This window comes from Staurois parvus, unplaced genomic scaffold (genome assembly GCF_062004578.1).
Source record: "Staurois parvus isolate SC_StPar_1 unplaced genomic scaffold, SC_StPar_1.0 ptg000354l, whole genome shotgun sequence".
Lineage (NCBI taxonomy): Eukaryota > Metazoa > Chordata > Amphibia > Anura > Ranidae > Staurois > Staurois parvus.
Window position 1 is genome coordinate 2,139,721 of NW_028318150.1, and position 25,657 is coordinate 2,165,377.

General features: G+C 40.9%; 1 protein-coding gene across 1 annotated transcript in view; it reads left to right on the top strand.

The window, feature by feature from the left end:
• MCC (MCC regulator of Wnt signaling pathway) overlaps positions 1-25,657 on the top strand; it is a 540,260-nt gene that overhangs the window by 101,267 nt on the left and 413,336 nt on the right. Inside the window, exons 2-3 of the mRNA XM_089684729.1 lie at positions 14,820-15,058; positions 18,096-18,304. Of these exons, the coding sequence (XP_089540855.1) occupies positions 14,820-15,058; positions 18,096-18,304 (448 nt within the window). The remainder of the gene's footprint in view (positions 1-14,819; positions 15,059-18,095; positions 18,305-25,657) is intronic.

Below are 25,657 nucleotides of genomic sequence, written 5' to 3' on the forward strand. Positions count from 1 at the left end.
ATTGCTAAGCAGTAAATGACAAGCCTTACTGATCTCAGCCACTGTAGAAGTTGTCTGTTTTACCTCCACTCTCTTTACCACAGTTTCTATCAGCCAACATTGTGTAGGCAGCCTTCTGATCTGAAATGTCAAAACAGAGAAGGTGCACAGGAAGAGGGAATTGCCAAGACCTGACTTCACTGCTTCTGTTGTGAATTTTGAGGATGAATTCCCAACAGTGGACCTAACAGGGTCAATTAGGGCTTATTTCAATGCTTATTTACCACTTGATAATATCTATTTGAATGTTTATAGCTTGGTCACCGTTAAAGTAGATCCAAACTCAATTACTAAAATTCCATTTGTTTACTCACTTCCTGGCATGGAGTGACAAAAGTCTCATGATCATACCCCTGTAGTGTCCCCTTGTCACGTGTTACCCTTTTTGAGACTACAATAGGTCATACTGACACACATTGCGAAGGCATGGTCCATATTTGTCACTCTCAGGAAGCCCGACTAGTGATGTGCAGCTGATGCTGAACTAAGTGCATTTGGTTGGGAAAACAAAACATGGCAATTGACACACAAGTGATTTAGCAAAATAAATGTCATCCATTTGGGCTCAGATCTACTTTAACTTCTAAATATTTATTTTTGTGACTTTATGCTAATGCTGCATAAGATGATCGTATATGATCAGGTAATTTCTTTGTAATGGTACTTTGTTTATGTTTGGCTAATGCTATTGTTTGGATCAGCCTTTTTCAACCAGGGTGCCTTCAGGTTTCTTCAGTGGTGCCTAAAATTCCACAAAAAATTTGTATACAAGCCAGCAAGTGGATGAATCCTGCATTTTAGTTACACAAAGTCACAAGTTTTCACTGTGTACCATTACGACATTCAAGCCGCTGGCATTTTAAACATTGACATCATTGGTTGATAAGAATGTCAGGTGCCTGAACAGCATCCTTATTTGCTCTTCCCTGCCCCTCTCTGTCAACACTGGGGTCACATTAGCTGAGTGAGGGAAAGAAACATTGCAATACTAGTCAGTAACAGTGTGCAAAGGTGTACTTACTTTGCTAGAATAGTGTAGATCAGGGATCTCCAAACTTTCTAAACAAAGGGCCAGTGTACTGTTTTTCAGACTGGACTGTGGAGAGTAGAAAAGGTCCTGACATCAGTAGGAAAAAAATTTGTGTCAGTGGAAGGAATTGTGCCCCATTGTTGATACAATTTTTGGTGTCATTATGAGGAATTGTGCTCCTATGCTGGTGTCATTGTATTGGAAGGAATTGTGCCCCTTCACTGATGTCAGTGGGGAGGAATTATATCCCATTGTTGGGGCACTATTTCATCCACTGATACCAAGGGCTGGATAAAAGCAAGCAAGAGGCCGCATATGGCCCCTGCCACAGTTTGGAGACCACTGGTGTAGATGTTGCTTTTTTATGTGAAACTTTTAGTTTTGTTTTTTATATTTTAAAATACGGTGCCTTGAGATTTGTGCAGAATTGTAAAGGGTGCCTTGAAAAAAAGGTTGAGAAACACTGGTTTTGATAGTTGCTTGGCAAGTCTTTGGTTGTAGAAGGCTGTTGGTACTTAAAAGGGTTGAGCATGCCTAAAATAGAGCATGCATAGTTAAATCTACTCTAAGTGCCTGAACTTACTGATAGCTGTGTTTCCCGTGGAGAACTATTGTAAGCATATTTTAATGCCTTTACATCAGCCTTTCTCAACCTTTTCAATACAGAGGAACCATTGAAATAACTTTCCAGTCTTTTTGCTACAAAATACTTTATCTACAACTCATGATACATTAATGTAATGGTCAGTGGGAATAATGTTCCTTACACTTGAGGTCCTTGGGAAGAGTTACCCCCTACAAATAGCTAAAAAAATCAGTTGTGTCAGTGGGAACTTATCCGAGGGGCAGAAATTGCTCATTGCTCAAGGAACACCTAGCAACCTCTGAAGGAACCCTAGGGCTCCATGGAACCCTGGTTGAGAAACTCTGCTTAACATATTGCATTTGAGAATTCTAATGCCAGATCCCTATGTGAAGCACAAGGTGCTCCAAGATATGAGCCCTAAAAAAATCTGTTTAGGTAATGCTCGTAAGAAAATGAATTGGGACATTGGTTTACATGTGAAATGTTATAGGGCTTGTGTCAATGGTACCAGTTTAGCATCAGTTCACAATGCTTCTGGGATTATTCTGACTTCATTTAACCTACAGGTAACCACCTTCTGACCTGGATTTGACTTGCTTCATGCGTGTTGGCCCTCTGGACCCTATGAGATTGCAAAATTTGTTTTAAGGGAATAAAAAAAAGCCTGTCTGCACAGGCCCCTAATGGACTCTACACATTGGTTTTTATTTAAGGTTAAAGGAGTAAACCGGCAAAAATGCAGTGGATCTTTTATATCTATAGGTAGCAGTTACATATAACGCCATCACAGATATGTATTATGCTACCATTTTAGAATATTTTCCTGCTTGAATTTACTTGCACTTTCCTTTCTGGAAATCTTCCTGAGACTGACAGTGTTACGAAGCGATCACCACTCTGTCCAGGTCTAAATCAAAGTTTTTTGCCTTTAGATACACATTAATCCTCCATGGGGTCATGCTAACAACTGACAGTTGGCCTAAGAACAGTTGTCTTATCTTTTCTGTGTTGATTTAGAAAAGTAGCCTTTTTAAAAAAAAAAAACTATATATACCTTTTAGTACATTCTCCAAGCTTCCCATTTCAGAGCCCATTAGACTGTAACATAATGTTTTGTAGCGCATAGAAAGCCACCCTTGCAAGCTGTCTGATGGTTGTGGCACATGGGAGGCAAAGACCCCAACCTGGGTCAAGATATGTGCACAGTGCACTCCCTGTGCTTTCCACACTCACAAGGCATAGGAGGCTACCTGTTAAAGCTGTTTGATGATTCCTGCACTTGTACGACCTTCCACTGAGTGCCAACGTTGGGGCATTTTCCTCCTGCTGAGTTTTTGTTTTCCCTCGTACTGCTCAGCAATGTAAGGGGCCCTATGTTAAATGCTTCTAACTTCTGCATTCGATGTACAATATTGTATGTTATATAGTCCTACCCTTGATACTCTGCATGCATTGCAGTACATTTCATACTATTGGCCAAGGTGTTTTATAAACGTTTAGTGGTTGCTAGGACGTTTCCAACTGTTTGTTCTTTAAAGCGACACTGTCACTTTGCCCATTCAGGGCCGAGGGACTGATGTCACTGTTTCCCATCCAACACTGGGAATTCATAGTCCCTTTTTAAAGTGTAACTAAAAGTATTTTTTTTGTCAATTTTGATACAGTAAGAGAGAATTATAACTCCTGTCAAGTTTTATCTGACAGGAGTTTAGGGGAGATTTCACTTTCTGTCCCATAGCCAAAACAGGACACGAGAGAGAATCCCTCCAAAGTGAGGAAATCTCTGGGTGTCACCAAAACTAGTGTCCCCATTGGAAGGTTTCAATTCTATTATTGTTCTGGTGTTAATCAAAAATTTAGGATTTTATTTTACTTTGACTTTTGAATATAACGGAAAACAGGATAATTGGGGAAGGTGACTGCAATAAAAACCTGACAGATGTTCTGATTCCTCTCCATGCCACCCAAAACTAGAGGGACACTCCGACAAAGCATTGGTTCCCAGCCTATATTCTGTGTATGAAAAGGCATATATAATGGAAAAGTTCTATTTTAAAGAACTGATCACAAAGTTTATGTATATCTAAGATTCTTACTCACGGCACAGGAACGAAGGAGGGTTTTGTGTTTTCAAGGACTACAACATTTGTATCAAACATACATAACATTTGCGAGTAGGTTCAACCCTGTCCATGCAAGTCGAACCCAATATTCAGGACAGTGTAGCCATGGTTACATTTTGCCTTGTGCACCGCATATTTTATGTGCATCAAAGAATCCCTCTTTCTCAAGTTCTAAAGTTGGAAAGTATGGTATATCGCCTATAGTTAGTACCTTCATCTGCCTTCACTGCCATTAATCCTTTGAAGGGCTCAAAATCAGCATTCCATGTGCCCCTGCCTTTGTGTTGTGGAATTTGTAAATGTTTGCATCATTACATCTATTAAATCCTGAGGATTTAGTGGCCTAGTGAGGTTCCCAGCGGGGAATCCGTCTTAAATACCTTCATTAAGTTGCTGTGAGCTAATCAGCACCAAAGTGTTAATGCACCATTACAATGTGGTGGAGGCATGTTTTGCTCATTCTACTACATGTTCTTGAGTGTGACTATAAAGATAAAAAGCTTTTATTTGGTGTTGTCACACATGGTAAAAATAGCTCCTTTTATGTTGCATGCACGTTTTCCTGCTCAGAATAAATTTGTCTCTGCACTTTATCTGCTCACTTAGTGCCTGTGGGTCTTACAGGAGGCCAAAACAAAGAGCACTTATTAAGGTGAGGTGCCAACTGGATGGGAAGCGTGCAGCCTAGTTAGTTCATATTAGATGCAGTCCAGTGCATTTTGTTTTTTCCATGTATTCTAATGGCCCTTGTTCTCACCAGTGAAGTCCGTTCCAGTGCAGAAAAAAAGTAGAACATGCTGCCCTTTTTCTGCACAGAACTGTACTGGAACATAGCAAACTGCATCGAAAAGGAGAGTGGTGTGAACTGGCCCTTAGGCTCTGTTCACACTTGATGCATTTTTATGTTTCTGTGTTTGCATTGTATAAACATTTGTTTGTGTGTGTGTGTGTGTATTTTTTTTTTTTTTCCTTCAATCATTGTCCAAAGTAAGGGAGAAACTTTCAGAAAAAGACGACATGCATGTGTTTTTTGTGCATTTACCCTTGATTTAGAAGTGCCTGCGTATGTGATGTGCATAAAATGCAGAATGTGCTATTTTTTAAAAATGCACTGACCCACACAACATAAATGTACTACCCACATAGGAATAGATGGAAATTAAATTTTAATACAGTAATATGCTTGTTTTTTACTGCAGGTAAATGGGACAGGTGGGCCCTTTTAAAGTAGATCCAAATCCCAATAATACATAAAATATAATAAAAATAACATTGAAAAATATAGTTCTTTTGAAATCAAGAGGTCCATCAAATCTGCCCCTCCCTCTTTTTTAAATATGTATACATGTTTTGTTTTTGATTTTATAATAATAAACTTAATTGTATATAGCGCCTTTAAGTCTTCGGTCACACTGAATTCAACTTTGAAATCGTGCGACTTGGAAGACATCTGTGTGACTTCATGCACAGATGTCTATGCAAGTCGCACCTGAATTTGCAAAAAGTAGTACATGAACTACTTTCACAATCCGTGCAACTCCAATTTCACCGCTTCAAATTGCATGACAATTTGCACTGGTGTGACCTTGGACTTAAGGTAGCGTCTCAAAGTGCATAATTTTCCCTGTTATTTTTTTTTTTAACTTTGAGTATGAATCTGTTTTTATCCCAGTCATGTTTGAATCCATTTATTGTTTGGATGACTCCCTACCTCTTCTGGAAGTCTCCCTACCTCTGCTGGAAGTCTGTTCCAAACATCAACTTCTTTTTTGGTAAAATGCTTTCTAAGTTTAGTTTTGAACTTTCCTCCTGATAGTTTGAGGTCATGTCCCCATGTCCCCATATTGAAAATCCTGCCCTCCTGAACCTTATTCACTCCCTTGATGCATTTAAAGGTTTCAGTCATGTCTCCCCTTTCCCAACTTTAAAGCAGAGCTCCTCCCAAAAGGGGAAGTTCTGCTTTTAGGACTTCCTCGCCCCCCCTCTCTCCCTCCTCTTCACCAAATGACACTTTTTTGGGGGGCATAGCTGGTACTTTGGTTTTGAAAGTTACCCGCTCCCACTTCTGCTGAGGTCGTCTAGGTCACAGGTGTCAAACTGGTGGCCAAACTACAAGTCCCATGAGGCATTGCAAGATTGACAGTTACAAGCATGACTACCAAAGGCAGAGGCATGATGGGATTTGTAGTTTCGCACAGCTGGAGGGCCACCAGTTTGACACCCCTGGTCTAGGTGATCCGAGCAGAAGTTCTCCCCTCCCCGTTCCCTCCCTGCAGTCGTCTGGTACAGGTCACACATCCCAGAAGACTGCGGGACCATTCACAATGTGCAGCTCACGCATGCGCAGTGGGTGCCCGGCTGTGAAGCCTCAAGCTGTCACAGCTGAGTGCCCACAGTTGAGATAACGACATCGGGGACAGTAGACTGAGGGAGAGGCTCAGGTGAGCACATCGCTGGATCCTTGGACAGGTAAGTGTTGCAGTCAGCGGCTACAGTTTTTGTGGCTGCTGACTTTTAATAAACACAAATGACTGAAGCTCCTCTTTAAGCTTTCTGAAGTCTGTCCTGATGTTTATTCCTCAGACTTCTCACCATTTTCGTTGCCCGTCTCTGGATTCATTTTATCTAATCAATATCTTTTTGTAAGTGAGGTCTCCAGAACTGGACACAGTATTCTAAATGAGGTCTCACTAAAGATCTATATAGGGGAAACAGGACCTCCTTCCTCCTATTGGTGATCCCTTTAGTGATGCATCCTAGAATTATATTTGCCTTTCCTACTGCCTGGTCACAATCTTGCTCATTTTGCTTCTTGCATCATCTGAGATAAGTACCCCCAAATCTTATACCTCTGTAGTGCAGGCCAGTACTGTACCCCCAGAACTGTACTCTGTCAAGGGATTCTTTTTCCCTAGGTGCATTATTTTGCATTTGGAAACCTTGATATGCAGTTTCCACGGCTTCGACCTATCATCCAGCAATGCCAAGTCCCCTTTCATGTTACATACTGTTTTATTTTGTACAAAACAAATGGGGATTATGCTGTGTTTGTGTGCACTAAAATTCACTTGAGTGTATTTTTTCCAAAAAAATATAGATTTGATAAATAGTAGTGCAATTGTGTGACATAAAAAATTGCAATTGACAAATTCACAAAGTATTTTATTTTTTGAATGTTGACGTGAATTTCTGGATAAAAATGCAGTTTTTAACTTGTGTGAAAAATTAAAATTGTTGTTGAAGAGCAGAAGCGGTTAAACAATAAAATATATAATGCCTGTCAATACTGCTTTTATTGCCTACTTCAGTGATGTTCACTAAGTCATCATACAGCCTTCCCTTCCCAGGGGATTTCAGTTATTTAAATGGTGTACATTAGAATTGAACAGTTGTTCGTTGTTGTGTGCCATACCAGTAATGTAATATATTAAGTTTGACACCGCACCCTGAGATACTGATACTTGAGACAAAGCATGCTTTATTTCCAAAGCTTTTGTCTCTTCAAGCAAAAGTTTTGAGATGTGCATTCATTTATTGGGCAGTATATATGTTAACACTGTGTTTCCCAGAGGGTAGGGCAGGCTTAAAGTGTGCATCTGGGCAAAAAAAAAAAAAATCATCACTACTTCCTTTCAGCTCATGCACCTTTTCACCATTTTAATTTTTTTACAATCCTGCACATAGAAAAAAAATAAATTCTGATCTGCCTCTGTTGCACTGAAATTTCAAGCAGTGTTGTCAGTCCTGTCCAGGATTTCTCTGTGGACTAAAGAACACAACTCCTATATGTTATGGAGGTGAGAAGGGGGGGGGGGCGTTCTTTAATCTAAACTGGAAAATCAGATGCTGCCCCCCCAAATTAACACAATACAGTGAGTAAATGTCAGCCTAGGGTAAAAGTATTATTAGCAGGATGACATGGTGGAAATAAACTAGTACTTTATACAAGAAAGGTAAGGGCATCTGTACTTTTCTTTTCAGCTCAGTGACATAATAAAGACATTGCATACCCATATGAAAGAAAAATATATTTGAAATATATTTTAAAAATATTCTACCCAAATATTTGAATACATTTCAAATTTCAATAAAACACACACACACACACACACACACACACACACACACACACACACACACACACACACACACACACACACACACACACACACACACACACACACACACTCTACTACAAAATTATATGAAAAATAATTTCAAATATACTGTATGTCTTTAAAAATACAAATCTACATTTGTGGGATGCATTTACAAATATATGTTAAAATAATATGATATATATACTGCATGCTGAAATGCATTTTTTTATATATTACAAAATGTATGAAAAACATTTTTAATATATTTTTTTTAATTATTCTTCAGATTTTTTTAACATATAAAAGTAATTTTTACATATATTTGTAAGTGCAGTCCAAAAATGTAGATTTGTATTTTTAAAGACATATAGTATATTTGAAAAGTATTTTTAAAAATATTTTTCATATATTGTAAAAAAAAAAACGCATTTCAACATGCAGTATGTGTGTGTATGTATATATATGTATGTGTGTGTGTGTGTGTGTATAGAGAGAGATTGAATATGACCAAAATTGTAGCATTTCAAATATATGTCAATATATTTGAGAAGAATATTTTTAAAATATATTTCAAATATGGGTGGTATCTAGCAAGATCGACAGGTATTTTCTATATTTGCTGAAAATGTTCTTAGCCTGAAAAAAACTAATGCAGTCATCAATTACAAGGACGGGTGAGTTGCAATATATTATTTCCCTGGGTTGAGATGCAATTTGATATATGGTCAGGACCACCTTGTAGATCACTTGATCACTGAAGCGAGAGCTGCTAAAAGAAGCATAGGGCTGGCATGTTTATGCCACATTCAGACCAGCAAAACATTACCTGCTTCTTTGGGTTTCAGTGGGCTCTTTGAGAAAGATCTTAATAGAATGCTGGCAATGTAGATGGGTACTGTATATAGTAAAGGTACGGACAGTGAATGATGTAAACGGTAGAATGGTGGTTCACAGTTGACAAAAGTTCACAAATGAGGGTACCATCATTTTCACTGGAAAAAAAAAAAATGTTTTTCTAGGTCTGGGTTGAAGCTACAAAAGAACTTTATTACATCTGACAGACCTATTTATTACAACTGCAAAATGTACCCTAGCATAATCTGAGTTTAACCCCTTATCTTAAACCTCGATCTTGCTGTTAAATCTGGATCTAATACACAGCTCCCAACACCTCATTCGCATGTCCTAAATCGGCCATGGTGCAGCAATTATGCTGTGGATATTTGTTGCCGGATGCAGGGAGTTCCAATCAGTGGTGGCCACTCAGCCTGTACAACTAAATGAGAGGCTGAAACAGGGTGGATTTAAATCATAGCAACTGCTTTCTCTGTCCCGCAGCAGCTCCTCCTCTGACCCGCTGTTGACTCTCCGACAGGCCCATTCACTTTAATGGTACGGCTGGTGATGCAGCAGCAGTGACACAACAAGGTGAGGGACGTGACAGCAGCAGATGAGTGGATGCCCTCTAACAGGCGCTGCCATGATGGATCTAAAATACTCTTTAAATGTAATGATTCCGACTCATTCTTGTTGATAGTTAGAATCTTTAATATTTGCAAACCAAATTAAGGTTTCTTTTTTAGAACAATAAGATGTCCGGTTAGTAAAACAGCAATATCAGAACCGATTTTAGGTTAATCACACATAGCTGGAGATCTACTCAAATTCTTGTATTTCATGTTTTTTCTCATGGTTTCTGTGAAATTGTGTGAATGCATCAATGCAGTGCATGTTATCTCAGCTTGCAGAGCTTGGATTCATTGAATGAGTTTACCAAATTGCAGAATATACAGCCTCATTCTACATAACTAAGCTCCATTTTATGCTGAATAAACTAAATTATTAATGCATCTTAAATAGAAATCTATCTTTAGATAGATTTTTATTCCAAAAGTATTTTATTAAAATAAATTTGCTAAAAATCAAAAAAATCAGATTGAAATAAAAATCCATTTTTTTTTTAAATTAAATCTACGAAAGGAACCTGTGCTGGCAACAGTTGTGCACCTATTTCTACATCAAGGGTCAAGCAGTTTAGTTTAGGTAATATCTGGATGTTTGGATACATGTTTACAACTGCAAATAGCCCAAGTTTCTTTCAGCTTGTCATTGAATTGTACAGGCTGAGCGGCTGCTGGAGATCGGAACACCAGGTACCCATATTACACTAGGTACCCATATTACACTTACCCCACCATGGATGATCTAGGATTAAGGCAGCCTGTACTGTCACCCTTTTCCTGTTTGTTCAGCCAGCAGCGATTGGAAGGGTGGAATCTTCCCACTGTGCCATTGTTCTCTGATGGTGGAGATCGAATGGGAAAAACCCAACCCAATCTATACATGGATTGACATTTGGCTAAAGCGGACAAATTTCGATCCATGTATGGCCAGCTTAACTCCTCAAAATGAACCTAACCCCCTTAGTCCTTAATCTGAATAAAGCCATTATCACCTATACTATCGCACCCATATCTGTTTTTTCAGTTTGTCTCATGTCAATATGATTTAGCAAAAAAATATTTTCAGAAACCTCATTTCTGAAGCATTAGTGCTGAATACAGTTCTGACTAAATGATGTTAAGTGCAATAAAGCAATCAAAGTAGTTTCAACATGTCTGTTGATCCAAATAAAAATCACTGGAGTAAAAAAGTTTGTGACTAGAAAAAAGAATGATTGTTTGAGTCAGGAGTAGGACACATGGCCTCTATAGGTGTCCAGCAGTTGTTTTGAGAATCTGCGACTCCTGGTCATTAATCAAGAATCTACCCAAGTGTGGTCAGCTCATAGTTGAGCTGTCTTTCTGATAAATGCTTTCATTTAAGCTTGGCACTCCGGTATACCACTTGGTACAACGGTAGTGACTCTCACTGCCATGGTGATAGAAAAAAAAAACAATAATACTCTTCAGTCCAGTTAATTCATTAACAGTCACAATATGTATTTGGGCAAACCTCAGACTGAAAGGAAGGAAAGCACTGATCCAATCAATTTAATGTGCATTTAAATCCAGGCATTTAAACTACCCTATTTGTTTCTTTTGTTCTGTTTATTATAACAATTGAGTGTTTGTTTTCTATCCAATAAGTGTGTTTAATACCTGTTGATCCTGCCAGAAATCTAGTACTGGCCTATGCACACTGCAGTGTCATCTCCTACAATGTAGGAAATGTCCTGGGACTGCAGAATACCTCCTCCAGATGTTAGAGACATGCTGTGTGGGGGATATTATGTAGTCTTAACATTCTTGTGACAGTGTTGCTTCTCTACAGGATTTAGCACTCCAGCAAGTGTTGAATTACTGTGATATAAACAAGCTGATAACCGCATAAACAGCAGGGTTTGCTGCAGCATTGGGGGCTAGTGTAAGTGGATATTGCGTAGAGATTGCTAAAAATGTCATTAACAGATGTTGGAAAATGTAGTGATGGAATCTCTAAAGTAGCTTAAAACCCACTCACCAAAATCTCAAGTGTTGACATGTTAATGTATTTTCCATAATTGTTTTCAGTCTTTTTTTTAATGTATAGCTTTATTTAAGAATATTCGGTGATCCGGCTTAAAGGTGCTTGTTCAGGTACTTCCAGATATGGGGGGGCAACGGTCTCCCAGTTATGCTTCTGCGTTATCAGTCGCCACTTGACCCTCTGTTGGAGATTTAAACAGCCATGCCAGCACACATTTGTAACATGTTTATGGGTGGGAGGCAGTCATTGGAGGAGGGAGCATAAATGACAATTTTCCATGTGAAAATTAGTGACCTTAAAGTGTTACTAAACCCAGGACACTGCATTCACTATATCTGGTATCCCACAGTACACACAACATGGAAATGCAATTATTTTAGTAAATATAAACTGCTAAATACGTTTTCTCATCTGAAGTTAGAGCAGTCTTGACTTCTATCAGTGTCCAGCACTAGCTAAAGCTTGTGGGAGGAGTTTTCTTTTTGCTCTAGGAGGATACATATCCCCTGACCTCTGCCTGGACAGTGCTGATTGGCACTGTGCTGAATACATGCACTCTCCCAAGAAAAAAAAAAACTAGCAATACACACCAAACTGAGCATGTGCATGTCTACGTTTCAGTCTAGAGATAAGTGATGGTCACTTGTAAAAGGGAAGAATAGAGAAGAAAAGATTAAAATAGCCTTTTTACACAATGCAGAGGATTAATTTAAATGTTTTCAAAGAATTTGAGAGTGTTGATTTTATGATAGTCACCTTCACACTTTCAATCATGAAAAGGAATTTTTATAAAGTAAATGCTCTAAACTACTTGAGTAATCCTGAACTTTCATGCCTCAGATCAGTCCCAATTCCTGCAAATTCACACTCCAGATCAGCCCCAATTCCCACACCTCCAGTCCTCAGATGAGCCCAATACAGGCACCTTTACACCTCAGATCACTGTACCCATCTGCAAATCTGTCCCACTACTGTACCCCCCCCCCCTACACACCTTCCCCACCAGTGTACACCCCTCCTGCTTTTCTGTCCCATCACTGTAACCTCATTTCTCATCTGCCTCAATGCTTTACCCCCCTGCTCTTCTGTCTTGTCACTGAACCCCCTTCTCTTCTAACACTGAACCCACCTGCTCATCTGCTCCACCAATGTAATCCCCTTTCTGATCTGCCCCCAACCTATGTAGCCCCCTACTCTTCTGCCCCATTACTGAACCCCTTCACCTCTCTCCCACCACTGTACCTCCCTTCACATTTGCCCCACCGCTGTACCCCCCTGCTCTTCTGTCCCACTGCTGATCCCCCTTCTCATCTGTCCTAACACTGACCTCCATGCTCATCTGCCCCACCGCTGTATCCTCCTGCTCATCTGCCCTACTGCTTTACCCTCTTCTCATCTGTGGTATGCACAAAACCTTGGACAGAGGAGTATACTTGGATTTTGCAAAAGTGTTTGACACAGTTCCCCACACATGGCTAATGTGTAAGGTAAAGTCTACAGGCTTGGAAAAATCTGTATGTAAATGGATAAAAAACTGGCTAAAAGACCGAATTCAGAGAGTAGTGGTTAATGATTCATACTCTGAATGGTCTATGAATGGTGTACCCCAGGGTTCAGTGTTGGAACCCTTACTTTTTAATATATTTATAAACGATATAGGGTCTGGGATTAAAAATACCATTTCAGTCTTTGCAGATGACACCAAGCTGTGCAGTGGAATAACGTCCTTACAGGATGTCTTCAATTTACAAGCCGACCTCAATGCACTGTGTAATTGGGCAACTATGTGGAAAGTGAGGTTTAATGTTGATAAATGTAACGTTATGCACTTGGGGGCTAAGAATATGCATGCATCATACATACTGGGGGGGGGGGTACAACTGGGGGAATCAGTGGTGGAGAAGGATCTGGGAGTTCTGGTAGATCACAAGCTTAATAATGACATGCAATGCCAAGCTGCGGTTTGTAAAGCGAGCAAAATCCTCTCTTGTATTAAAAGAGGTATAGACTCCAGAGAGAGAGATATCATATTACCCCTGTACAAATCATTAGTAAGACTTCATCTGGAATATGCAGTTCAGTTTTGGGCACCAATTCACAAAAAGAACATTGGGGAACTGGAGAAAGTACAGAGAAGGGCAACCAAACTGATAAGAGGCATGGAGGAACTCAGCTATGAGGAAAGATTAGAGGAACTGAATTTATTCTCTCTTGAGAAGAGGAGATTAAGGTGGGATATGATCAACATGTATAAATACATCAGTGGTTCATATAGTGAACCCGGTGTAGATCTATTCACCCTGAGGTCATCACAGAGGACAAGGGGGCACTCTTTATATCTGGAGGAAAAGAAATGTAATCTCCAAACACGGAAAGGTTTCTTCACAGTAAGAGCTGTGAAAATGTGGAATAGACCCTCTAGAGTTGGTTCTGGCCAGCTCAGTGGATTGCTTCAAAAAAGGCCTGGATTCTTTCTTAGATACGCAGAATATAACTGGATACTAACATTTATAGGTAAAGTTGATCCAGGGAATATCCGATTGCCTCTCGGGGGATCAGGAAGGAATTTTTTTCATCTGCAGGAGCAAATTGAATCATGCTTTGCTGGAGATTTTTTGCTTTCCTCTGGATCAACTGTGGGGTGTAGGATTATAACTTTATTTTTTTAATGTTTAAACTGGATGGACTTTTGTCTTTTTTTCAGCCAGACTAACTATGTAACTATGGAGAGCTGTGCAGGGAAGCAGAGATGAGACATAGCCACCTGTCTTGGCACACTCCTTCCCGCTGATCCGTCTCTCGCATCCAGCCCAGGTGCTTGTTTGTGCTGTCACATATAATCATCTGAAATGGATGTGTAGTGATGAGCTCAGGTTAGGGGCATTTTCTGAAAGCTGTGGGCCTGTGTGCAAGATCATCAATTGGGCCCTCCCTGTTGAAAACAAATGTAGTGCCTTGCAGCAAAAATTGGGTGTGATAATCATTGCGCTGAATACTGACTTTGACTTAAAGGGAAGTAGAGTGCAGGGGTTTATTAGTAAGTGAATCAAAGGCTCCGGTGTAAGTGAGCCAGAGTTCAGAGGTCAGGAGTAAGTGACGAGGGTTTAGGGTCGGGAGCAGGTGATGCAGAGGTCGGTAGTAATAGATGATGCAGAGCTGAGGGTACAATGTATACTCATAGCTATGTGAGGAATAAATGAAAAAAGAGCAAGGGGGCAGGAATTGTAAACATTGTTGGAAGTTACTGTATGTGAATATAGGATGTAAAGCACATCTTAAATCAGTGCTTTGTTTACAAGAAAATAAGTCCTACAGCATTTCCCACTGTCATGTTTAGCTGTGAGATTGATGGATAGAACTGCAGGCCTCTAGGATGTACACAGTCAGTGTGAGCTCTTGTTTGAAAGCATGCTCTGAATGGGGTCAACAGTTGTTTGGCACCGTGACAATGCCCTGTTTAATCTGTTTTTCAGGAATGATTTATTAATGGTTTGCCGCCAGCTGAACATGGAGGATTCAGTGGCTGAAATCATGCATCAGCTTGGGGCTGACGAAAATGGGAAGATATCATTTCAAGATTTCAGCAAATGTCGTATGCAGCTTGTGCGTGAAATCAGAAAGGAGGAAGTGGATTTGTCTGACGACTCCTGCAAAAACAAAAAACTGCGAGATCGAATCACCTCCTGGCCAACTGGGAGCGATCACAGCTTAGGTGGGTCTCACGCTTCTGTACATGTATGAAATGCTCCTGGTATTAGGATTGTGCTGCTACTGCAGTTGATTTAAAATATTTAAGGAGCTTTGTTAATAAAAACAATAAGGAAACCTCAAATAAGTCTTGACTGTATATTTCAACCAATACATGGTTACTGTACCCATCTCGTATGCATTTGTTCAGTGTTTCTTCATTTGTCTCATCTGCATTGCAAGATTTTATTTGAATTCACCATCAAAGGTCTACTGCTTTTGTTATCTTAATGTTTAACACTTTATAGGATGACTTCACTTTCAGGTAAAAAAAAATGTGCATTTACTGTTTTTTGTTTTGGAAGCTTGGAAGGCATTGCACCTGAACTCCTGCAGACCACTCAGTGTATCTGTGCTAGTACCTCGTATGGGCAAGCAGATACACACTGACTGGAAGAATCCACTACCACAGCTATCAACCTCACAGTGAGAACTACAAGCTGACAGCTGCAAAGGATGTCAGAACTTGTAGATTTTTCTTGCACAGAGTACTATGAATGAGTGACGTGGCCGGAGCCCCATACAGACATTTTTATTTTCCTTATTTTTAATTGTGACAGTTGTCACAGTGAGGGGAAGCGGGGGCCGGTCCCTGAATATGGGTGTAACATGTTATGAAAGGTGAACGTTGAAGTAGAAAAATAAGGAAACTTCATATAAAGTTTTTTTTTTTTCCCCCAGTGTTTTTAACATTTTTAAGCATTTTTAAAATCATTCTCCTGTCAAACAGTAAAAATTGTACATACTGTATGTGCACTAAAAATAATTACTTCAGAAAAAAGTATGTATTAGAAAAACTGTTCAGTTTTTAAAGCGTCATTAAACCCATCATTGATGTTGTTACGTGTAACAATATTATCTCTACCTGCCTACACAACTTTTCCATTATGCATTTTTTGATTGTCCATAAATACCTGGTTTGATCCTGCCAATTATTATTATTATTATTACAGGTACTTATAGTGCCGTCAATTTTACACAGCGCTATCTATCTATATATATATATATATATATATATATATATATATAATATTACATTCACATCAGTCCCTAACCCTCAAGGGGCGTACAATCTAAGGTCCCTAACTCACATACATACACATACTAGGAACTATTTAGACAGGAGCCAATTAACCTACCAGCATGTCTTTGGAGTGTGGGAGGAATACGGAGTACTCGGAGGAAACCCACGGAGAACATGCAAACTCCAGGCAGGTGGTGCCATGGTTGGGATACGAACCAGCGACCCTAGTACTGCCAGGCGGAAATGCTAACCATTTAGCCACTGTGCTGCCCATTCAGTGTATTGCCTTATTAAGAGTGGCAATATTCTAGTAGCTGATTCTGAGTATCCTCCATTGCCATCCACAGTGTTTGTGCCCTGGAAAATCTCTGTTTGGAAAGAGTGCACTTCTTGTTTGTTGTCTATAAGCTGCCCCACATGACCTTTTTTTTTTTTTTTTCTTTTTTTTTTGTTATCTTTGTGGGGCGGTTCCTGCAGGTGCCCTGACATCTCCTTCCACTCCCTCCTCCCTCTTTTATATATGTTGACTCAGGAGTGTGATAGAGGCCATCAATCAGCACAAACTCCACCTCCGCTGGGGAAAGAGCTTTCCTGCTATCTCCACCCACACCTCTTGCATTGCAGTACATGAACATCACATGACCAAAGGTATTGAGCATATAAAATTAGATATTTGGTAATAAGATTGTTATGAGATCTGGAGAATATAGCTGAAAACATGTAATTCCCAAATGATACATGCTAATGCGGCATTGGGTTTTAACAAAACTTCACTGTTAAGATCGCCATACACGTTTTGGTCTCTCTTGTTCAGTCTGTAGGTTCCCCTATTCACCATAAACAACAAGGATGGAGGAATCTGCATTTCAGTATGAGAATACCCAAACAGTGACTGCAGCTGGTAGGATGCAGTCACTGTTTTACCAGTAGTTTTATCCCCAACTCAACAAAAAGTTGATTTTTAAATTCAAGCCTTGTATGGCTAGCTCTAGTTATAGTGTCCTTTTAAATGTTCCCCTGATTGGCAGTCACCTACTAAAATACCTTGCTTCAACATGTGCTCCTCTGAATAGCTGTAGGCTGCTATAAGTATGGTCCAGTCGTAGAAATAGTCAGGTCAAGCTGCGCTCATGTGAAGTAAGAGCTGGATGCAGCGCAGAGGCTGTATGGTGTCAGGCAGGGCATCACAATAAGGCACTTGGAAGTTTTGTGCACAGTCTTAGAGGACTAAGCTACCAACAACATTTTATAGTGTTAAAAGGTACATACACATTTAATGCACCAGTGTAGTGACACCGTAGCACATCCTACTGTCGACTTTTTATTTCGGAGCTACAGCTCCAGTAGTTCGAATAGAGACCTCATGCTCTTAAAAGTTTGGAATCCAAACAGCACCGAATCTTGACTGGCTAAATACCTTTTATTGTACGAGTAATTCACCTTTTGTGCAACGTTGCCTAATAACTGTACAGTCTCACATTAGTGTACATACACAGAATTACGTAAAAAGGAGCTAAAACAATAAAACTCTGTTAAGCAGGCCACAGATGATACAATTTTTTCATAAATTACTCGATTCCCCCATCAACACAGTTAGTTTTGATGGGGAAGTCTCTTCCACAGAGCTGTTGTGTAGCCATTCAAGAGAACATTATGATTGATAGCTATAGCCGATGGCACTAACTGCATGTAAATATCCATCATGCTGGTTGTACCCAAGTCGATCGATGGATCAACTTGGGTAGAATCTGTCTGCCCCATAGATGGTTCGAATCTCGGTCGGTCCCTGCTGAACCAGACAAGATACGAACCATCTATGACTGGCTTTACTCCATCGTTTTATAGAGATGTTTGTGCTCTGACAATTATTTGAGTGGACAAAGTGACACCTTCATTCTTAAAGACCTGCAGCTTTCAAAAAAAGAAACAAATTAGAAATAAAACAAAATTACCAAAATTTCTATTTCTTATAATGCAGGAGCTCTATCAGGAGCAAGAGAGAGTTGGGAGTATGATTCTGGAGCACGAGACCTCCAGAGCCCTGACCCACAGAATCATTCCATCATGCAGAAGTTTTTGGAATATGGGGGTAAAGCAACCACACAAGTTGCTCTACAAAGACTTCTTTCTCAAAGCTCCTGTCTGGGCAACAATGTTGGAGGAAGCTACCTGGAACTTGCCAATACTGTAAGTAAACCTCTTCAGTTTTATTGCCTCTACCAAGGTAGGGTGTTCTTTTCTTATGAGCTTTTCTAGATTGTGTTGGAGGTAGTCCAGCAAATGCTTTACTGACCGGTATGCAAGAGAGTGATTTTTTTTTTTTTTTTTTTTAATTGTTTTTACATTTTTAAAAAATGTTTCTATTTTTGCGCTCACAATTCTGTAGGTAATATTTTGCTACGAGCACGTTAAAAAGCATAGTGGGGTTACTTTTAGGAAAATACAAGGGGATTTAGATCTTCTGCCTACAGCAACCTTCGTTAAATCTCAACTTCAGTCAAGACTAAAAACTATGTAGTATATCCTTCATGCACTTCAAGGGTTAAATGCTCATTATGTGTAGGAGGAAAGAAATAAGCAATTAAGCTAGTCTCATTCCTTGCTCCTGCAGGTTTCCTCCTCTGCAGATTTATTTATTTCAGGTACTTATATAGCGCCATCAATTTACGCAGCGCTTTTCATATATATTGTACATTCACATCAGTCCCTAACCCTCAAGGGGCGTACAATCTAAGGTCCCTAACTCACATTTATACATACACATAATAGGGGCGATTTAGACAGGAGCCAATTAACTTACCAGCATGTCTTTGGAGTGTGGGAGGAAACCAGAGTACCCGGAGGAAACTCACGCAGGCACATGGAGAACATGCAAATTCCAGGCAGGTGGTGCCGTGGTTGGGATTCGAACCAGCGACCCTAGTACTGCCAGGCAGAAGTGCTAACCACTTAGCCACTGTGCTGCCCAGATGACCAATCCCACAAAGCTGTTCCTCTTCGCCTTGTCTAGTCGTGCCCTCTCCAATGTTTCCTTGACATCAGAGAAGGCCTATCCATGTAGTGGGAACGGAGGAGAGCACTGACTGGCATAGGAATAAGGCAAGTACCTTTTAGACCAGGGGTGGGCAAACTTTTTGACTTGAGGGCCGCAATGGGTTCATATATTGGACCCGGGGGCCAGACCAAGAGTAGATGAATGATGTGTATGTGTCATCCATAGTAAGTATAGTAATATTCCCCCATAGTAAGCATAGTAATTCATCCCCCATATAGTAATTCATCCCCCATATAGTAATTCATCCCCCCTATAGTAATTCATCCCCCCTATAGTAATTCATCCCCCCTATAGTAATTCATCCCCCCTATAGTAATTCATCCCCCCCATAGTAATTCACCCCCCCATAGTAATTCATCCCCCCTATAGTAATTCATCCCCCCTATAGTAATTCATCCCCCCTATAGTAATTCATTCCCCATATAGTAATTCATCCCCCCTATAGTAATTCATTCCCCCTATAGTAATTCATTCCCCATATTAAGTCCCCAAGTCCCCCCTGTGTCAATTCATTTACCTTTGCTCCGCGCGTTCCTCTCGCCGTGTTCCCGCGCCGTTTCGGTGTAGCATGAAAATCTGTCTCCTATGAGGATCTGTCCCCCTCGACGTATCTGCGCATGTGCCAGTTTCAGGCATTAGCAGCCGATCGGCGATCTCCGGCACATGCGCAGATACGTCGAGGGGGACAGATACTCATAGGAGACAGATTTTCATTCTACACTGGTCTTCAGGGCGGACTGTGAGAGGAGCCTAGCTCCCCTCACGTTCGTCACGCTGCCCCGCCTACACACATCCTGACAGCCATCCTGACAGTATCACGCTCCGCGGGCCGGATTAAAAGGTCCGCCGGGCCGTAGTTTTGCCCATTGCTGTTTTAGACTGTTGACACTGGTGACTCCGTCACCAGCCTTACCCTTCGACAAGCATTTAGCGCTTGTGTGGGTGGAAGAGAGGTGGGTGGCACTACATAGTAATTTTTAGTGAATAATTAGGTGCCCTGGGGTACTGCAAGCATTTTAACAAATGGGCTACATTAGAAAGTTTTTAGTGCAGGATAAAATCTATATAGCGATATCTTTTGCTGTGTTCAGTTGGAAAAATTTCCCTTGATTTCCTTTCAAGAAGACTCAACAGGAAATGAGATTTCCTAAGTGAATAGCATTACCATTTTAGAGAGTTTTGACAGGAACAGATGTCGTCTTTGAAGGATTTAGCCTCACCTCTTGCTCTGACACCTCCTAATTTCCTACTTTTTTATGTCTTAGTGAAAATGGTCACTATAACAAATGGAGAAGGGTGATCTCCACAGTGGGAACACAACAGAAAGCAATAAAATCCTAACAAATAGTTTAACAATATAAAAACAACTAAAATTGCTTTTTGTTTCAAGTGTAGCCATGCATATTTGGCTCCATACACTTTAATGGGATTGCCTGTAAACGCACTCTATGCACATTTTCACACATAAATATATTGTAAAGCGCTGAGCAAACTGTTGGCGCTATATAAATCCTGTATAATAATAATAAATAAGTGGAATTAGGCCCGTATGGCTGGGAGAGAAGGCCCTAGCAGTGAACTTACACCAATGTCCAGATAGCTGGTGTTATACCTTTGCCTGGATGGAGACGTGGATAGTGATGACATTTTTTATTTATTTATTTTTTATTGTTGAATGTGCACAGAAAAAAGAGAAATTACAAAAGGGAGAAAGTTCAGCTTGGCTGAATGGGGGGGTGGGGGAAGGCTAGGATAGAAGTCCCAGCACTGAATCTAAACTATGGACCAGTGAGCTGGCACAGAACCCTGCCTAGGTGGAGAAGTGGATAGTGATTTGTTTTAGTCTAATGATTTGATGTTTTCCAATTTGAATGTCGGCTATTGAACTTCCTTTATGATAATAATGCTGTACAAAGTGAATGTCACCATGCAGCATGGAATTCATCCGGGGTTTCTTTCTTTAAATAAATGTCTTTTTGGAAATGTTAATCTGCAACTGAGCGATACTGAATCCTGATTGAACTGTGTAATATCATTACATTATTGCGCGCTTAATTATGTCCAATCTCTAGGATTTAGGAAATTTTCATCTTTCTGTTGTGGTTTTGAAAATGTAATTGAAATTCCACACATTTTGCAGAGAGACTGATTTGTTTAAATGATAGCAGTAATTTTCTGCAGTGTACATTTCCGTCTATTAGAGCATATTTAAATTGTAATGAACATCAGGCTGAGAGAGTATCTGCCTTTTTCATTTTGGGAACTTGTGTTGAGTAAAATTTCGCCTGATATTCCCCAAGGACTGCAGTTTTAAATTACAAGTGCCAGAAGTCTAATTAACAAAGAACAGATAGTAATTGCCAGCTTCAAGTCAAAGAGGCAAAAAAAAAATTGTTAATGCTAGGCATTTTTTTTTCTTGGTTTCACTTTGTTGTCTACCATTCATCTCTGACCTTTCTGCAAGGATGTGAAAAATCTCGGGAGATTAGGTCATTCAGTCTGATGTAGGCCCTAGAAGACACTTTGGCCTAGTCTATGCCAGTGACAAGGTTGTTAAAAACTAGGTTAATTCCTGATTTTTCCGCCTCCCAACTGTCTACCTATATAACATGCGAGTGGAGAGGTCTTGCACATGTCATAACCCATGATCTTGTGCTTTGTGGCTGTAGTAAATTTGACTTGACTGGTCGAATTTGACAGGCAGCACTGCCTGTTGACTGGGCCATTGGAGTTAATGTGACCACACTGCAACTGCGAGATGAACACTCAGCTCACAGTTGTGGCTCCGTATTAAAATACAAGATCCAGCTTCAGCTAGGGAAAAAAAACAAATTGGTATTCTGGAGGCAGCAGGATTGTCTTCTGGGTACCTGGAAGCCTCTGCTCTAAAAGCCATGCACAAGTTGAGAAATTGTTGGCCAAACAGTGTTGACAGAAGTGTTTAGGCATCCTCACAACCAAGAAGTCAAATGCTATTTTTCAGACGGAATTCTAGACAAAGGGTATATTTTTTCAGGGTAGTGCTCGGGCCCAAACATTATTAGGTGTTCCCTATGGAACAGAAAATATTAAAGAGTTACAGTCCACTTAAACCCTTTTATTGCCACCGATGTACCTACTATAGAGCTGGCCATAGCAGCATAGCAGACACAATAGCAGCCGTGAGCTAACGTTTTAGGAGCAGGCTGCAGGCTATAATGTAGAAGTGATCTGGTGGCCTGAACGATTCTGCATTGTTTTTATTTTTTTTTTGTCCAATTTTATCTGGCTCACCTTCTGCTACAAGCCAGGGACCAAAAAAAGCAAAGAAAGATGGAGGAATGTTTTGTCTTTGTTTTTTGTTTTTTTTTTTGAAAAGCGCACAAAGTAGGGTAAAAACATGTAGAAAAACAGCAACAGAGGAACAAGGTCCTGAGCTCTTCTAGGTTTTGGCTAGCAGAGCTAGGTGAAGCAGTGTTTTTTTTTTTTTTTTTTTTTTTTTTCTTTTTTTTTTCCCCCAATTTCCTGGAGCTGGTCCTAACTAAAAGTACAAACAAGAAAATCTTCCTTCTGTAAACTACAAATTCCTCCATTAATATAGATCAGGGGTCTCTAAACTTTTGAAACACAGGGCCAGTTTACTGCCCTTCATACTTAGGGGGGCCGTACTGTGGCCAGTGGGAGTAGAAAATGCCCTGGCATCAGTGGGAGTAAACAATACCCTAGGCTTGGTGGTCAGTGGGAGGAACAGTTCCCAATTGTTGGTGTCAGAGGGATTATTTCCCCATTTTTGGTATCAGTGGGAGGAACAATGCCCCGTCGTTGGGGTCAGTGGGAGGAACAGTGCCCCGTCGTTGGGGTCAGTGGGAGGGACAGTGCCCCGTCGTTGGGGGTCAGTGGGAGGGACAGTGCCCCGTCGTTGGGGGTCAGTGGGAGGAACAGTGTCCCGTCGTTGGGGGGGTCAGTGGGAGGAACAGTGCCCCGTCGTTGGGGGTCAGTGAGAGGAACAGTGCCCCGTCGTTGGGGGTCAGTGGGAGGAACAGTCCCCCGTCGTTGGGGGTCAGTGGGAGGAACAGTGCCCCGTCGTTGGGGTCAGTGGGAGGAACAGTGCCCCATCGTTGGGGTCAGTGGGAGGAACAGTGCCCCGTCGTTGGGGGTCAGTGGGAGGAACAGTGCCCCGTCGTTGGGGGTCAGTGGGAGGAACAGTGCCCCGTCGTTGGGGGTGAGTGGGAGGAACAGTGCCCCGTCGTTGGGGGTCAGTGGGAGGAACAGTGCCCCGTCGTTGGGGGTCAGTGGGAGGAACAGTGCCCAGTCGTTGGGGGTCAGTGGGAGGAACAGCGCCCCATTGTTTGGGTCAGTGGGAAGAATAGTGTTTCGAATCAGTGGAAGGAAAAATGCCCCAAGGGCCGGATAAAAGCAAGCAAAGGGCCACATCCGACCCAGGTGCCGCAGTTTGGAGGCCCCTGATATAGATGAATGAAAGACCTGTATGATGTTCAGACTAGGAAACAACCTTGGGTTCATCCATATATACAGTAGAATGAATTAGCATATCCACTCTAAGATGAGAAGTATGACATTTGCAGGCTTACCAGGTGAAAATAAAGTGGAAAAAGACATAAAAGCTAATGTAACCACCTCCTCTATGGATTGGTATGTTGCAGTAGATTACGTTTTGGTTTAGATTTCAGCTCTAAACTTAGCTTATTGGTGGCAAAAAGCATTGGTACAGAATGTAAGCGTTAACTTGATACTGTCATGGTGAAAATTCAATTAACTCTCCTGTACTAGTGCTGAATGTGCCTTCAATTCCATGTGCCAAAACAGATCAATTCTGTAATATATCAGAATTCAAATACTGGTGCTGACATAATAAGGCACCAGATTGTCAGCCAAAAATGACGTGTTGAATCCAATTGAACCAAGCCACACTGCTACAAGCATCTGAGATGAGATTTAATCATGAAAAATCATACAACAAACAAACATGTAAGATTGTTAAAAATATGTTAAAATGAATTTCAGGTACTAACGTTTTAATGATTTGTATATTTGTTAATTCACAATGATTAAAAATGTCCTCCTAGACTCTTGTTAGCATGAAATAACCTGTGGGTCTTTATATTTTTATGGTGAGAAATACTTACTCTGGATCAGCAAATCATAAAAATCTCTTCTTTAATTATAGACTGACTAAAATTGCACTGGGTGACTCGGCGCACCTTATGTGCACCGTATCAATTTTTGGATGATTATTAAGGGTATAATTTATGGCTTACTGCAATGCAGCTGATTTTGGAACCTTGCCTAGCACCAATATTAATAAGACATTTCTAGTGTTATCCAATATCCAATTTCCTTTTTGCAGCAATATTATGCTTTCAATGGGCTGAGAAAAGACTTGCTTTTGTTTAATGAGAAAATATCCTTTCATACATTTCATGTACCTTATTCATCCCTACTGGCTAATTAAAAAATAACAAAAGATCAAATTAGATGCTGGCGAGCAAAAGTTCAAACACATTGTCAACTTTGTGTGTGTGTGTATATGTATATATGTGTATGTATATATACTTTTTTTTAATACTGCTTGCTTAATGTGTTTTGAACATTATTACTAGAGATGAGCGAAGAAATGAAAAATTCGATTCGACTGATTCGGCGAATTCGTGGACAATATTCGATTCGAGTCGAATAAATTCGCTGTGAATTTAACTTAAAAAAGGGTGTTTCTAGGCTTCAGAGAGACTTAATATTAGTGCAGAACACTGTACCTTTAATTTAAATGCCCTTGGAGTCTGCTGGGGAAGAGAAATAATACTGTCAGTCAGTATGACATGCAGATGAGTGCCGTCGATCTTAGAATCACCGCACACTTCACTCATTTGGGCAGTCACGGGGCCAAAACCAGAGTGTGGAGCCACAGTGTGGCGGTGGAGGCAGCAGCAATGGGAGGCCATACAGCACCCTATGACAAAAATGGAAACCACCAGCAGTGTGAGGAGACCTGAAAGTGGCACATGGCAGAGTGTGGCGATAGAGACAGCAGCAATGGGAGGCCGTACAGGGACCCATGACACACTCTGGACCTGGCAGCAGCATGAGGAGGCGGTACAGGGGCCCATGACAGATTACGGGCCTGGCAGCAGCATGAGGAGTCGGTACAGGGGCCCATGGCAGATTACGGGCCTGGCAGCAGCAATGGGAGGCCGTACAGGGACCCATGACACACTCTGGACCTGGCAGCAGCATGGGGAGGCGGTACAGGGGCCCATGACAGATTACGGGCCTGGCAGCAGCATGAGGAGTCGGTACGGGGGCCCATGACACACTCTGGACCTGGCAGCAGCATGAGGAGGCGGTACAGGGGCGCATGACAGATTACGAGCCTGGCAGCAGCAACTTGGACAGGAGGACGTTCAGCTTCTGCACCGTCGGGTGCGTGCTCGCAAACTGTTGTCTCTTGGAAACGGATTCCAAGAAAGACTGCTGACGGAATCCGTGAA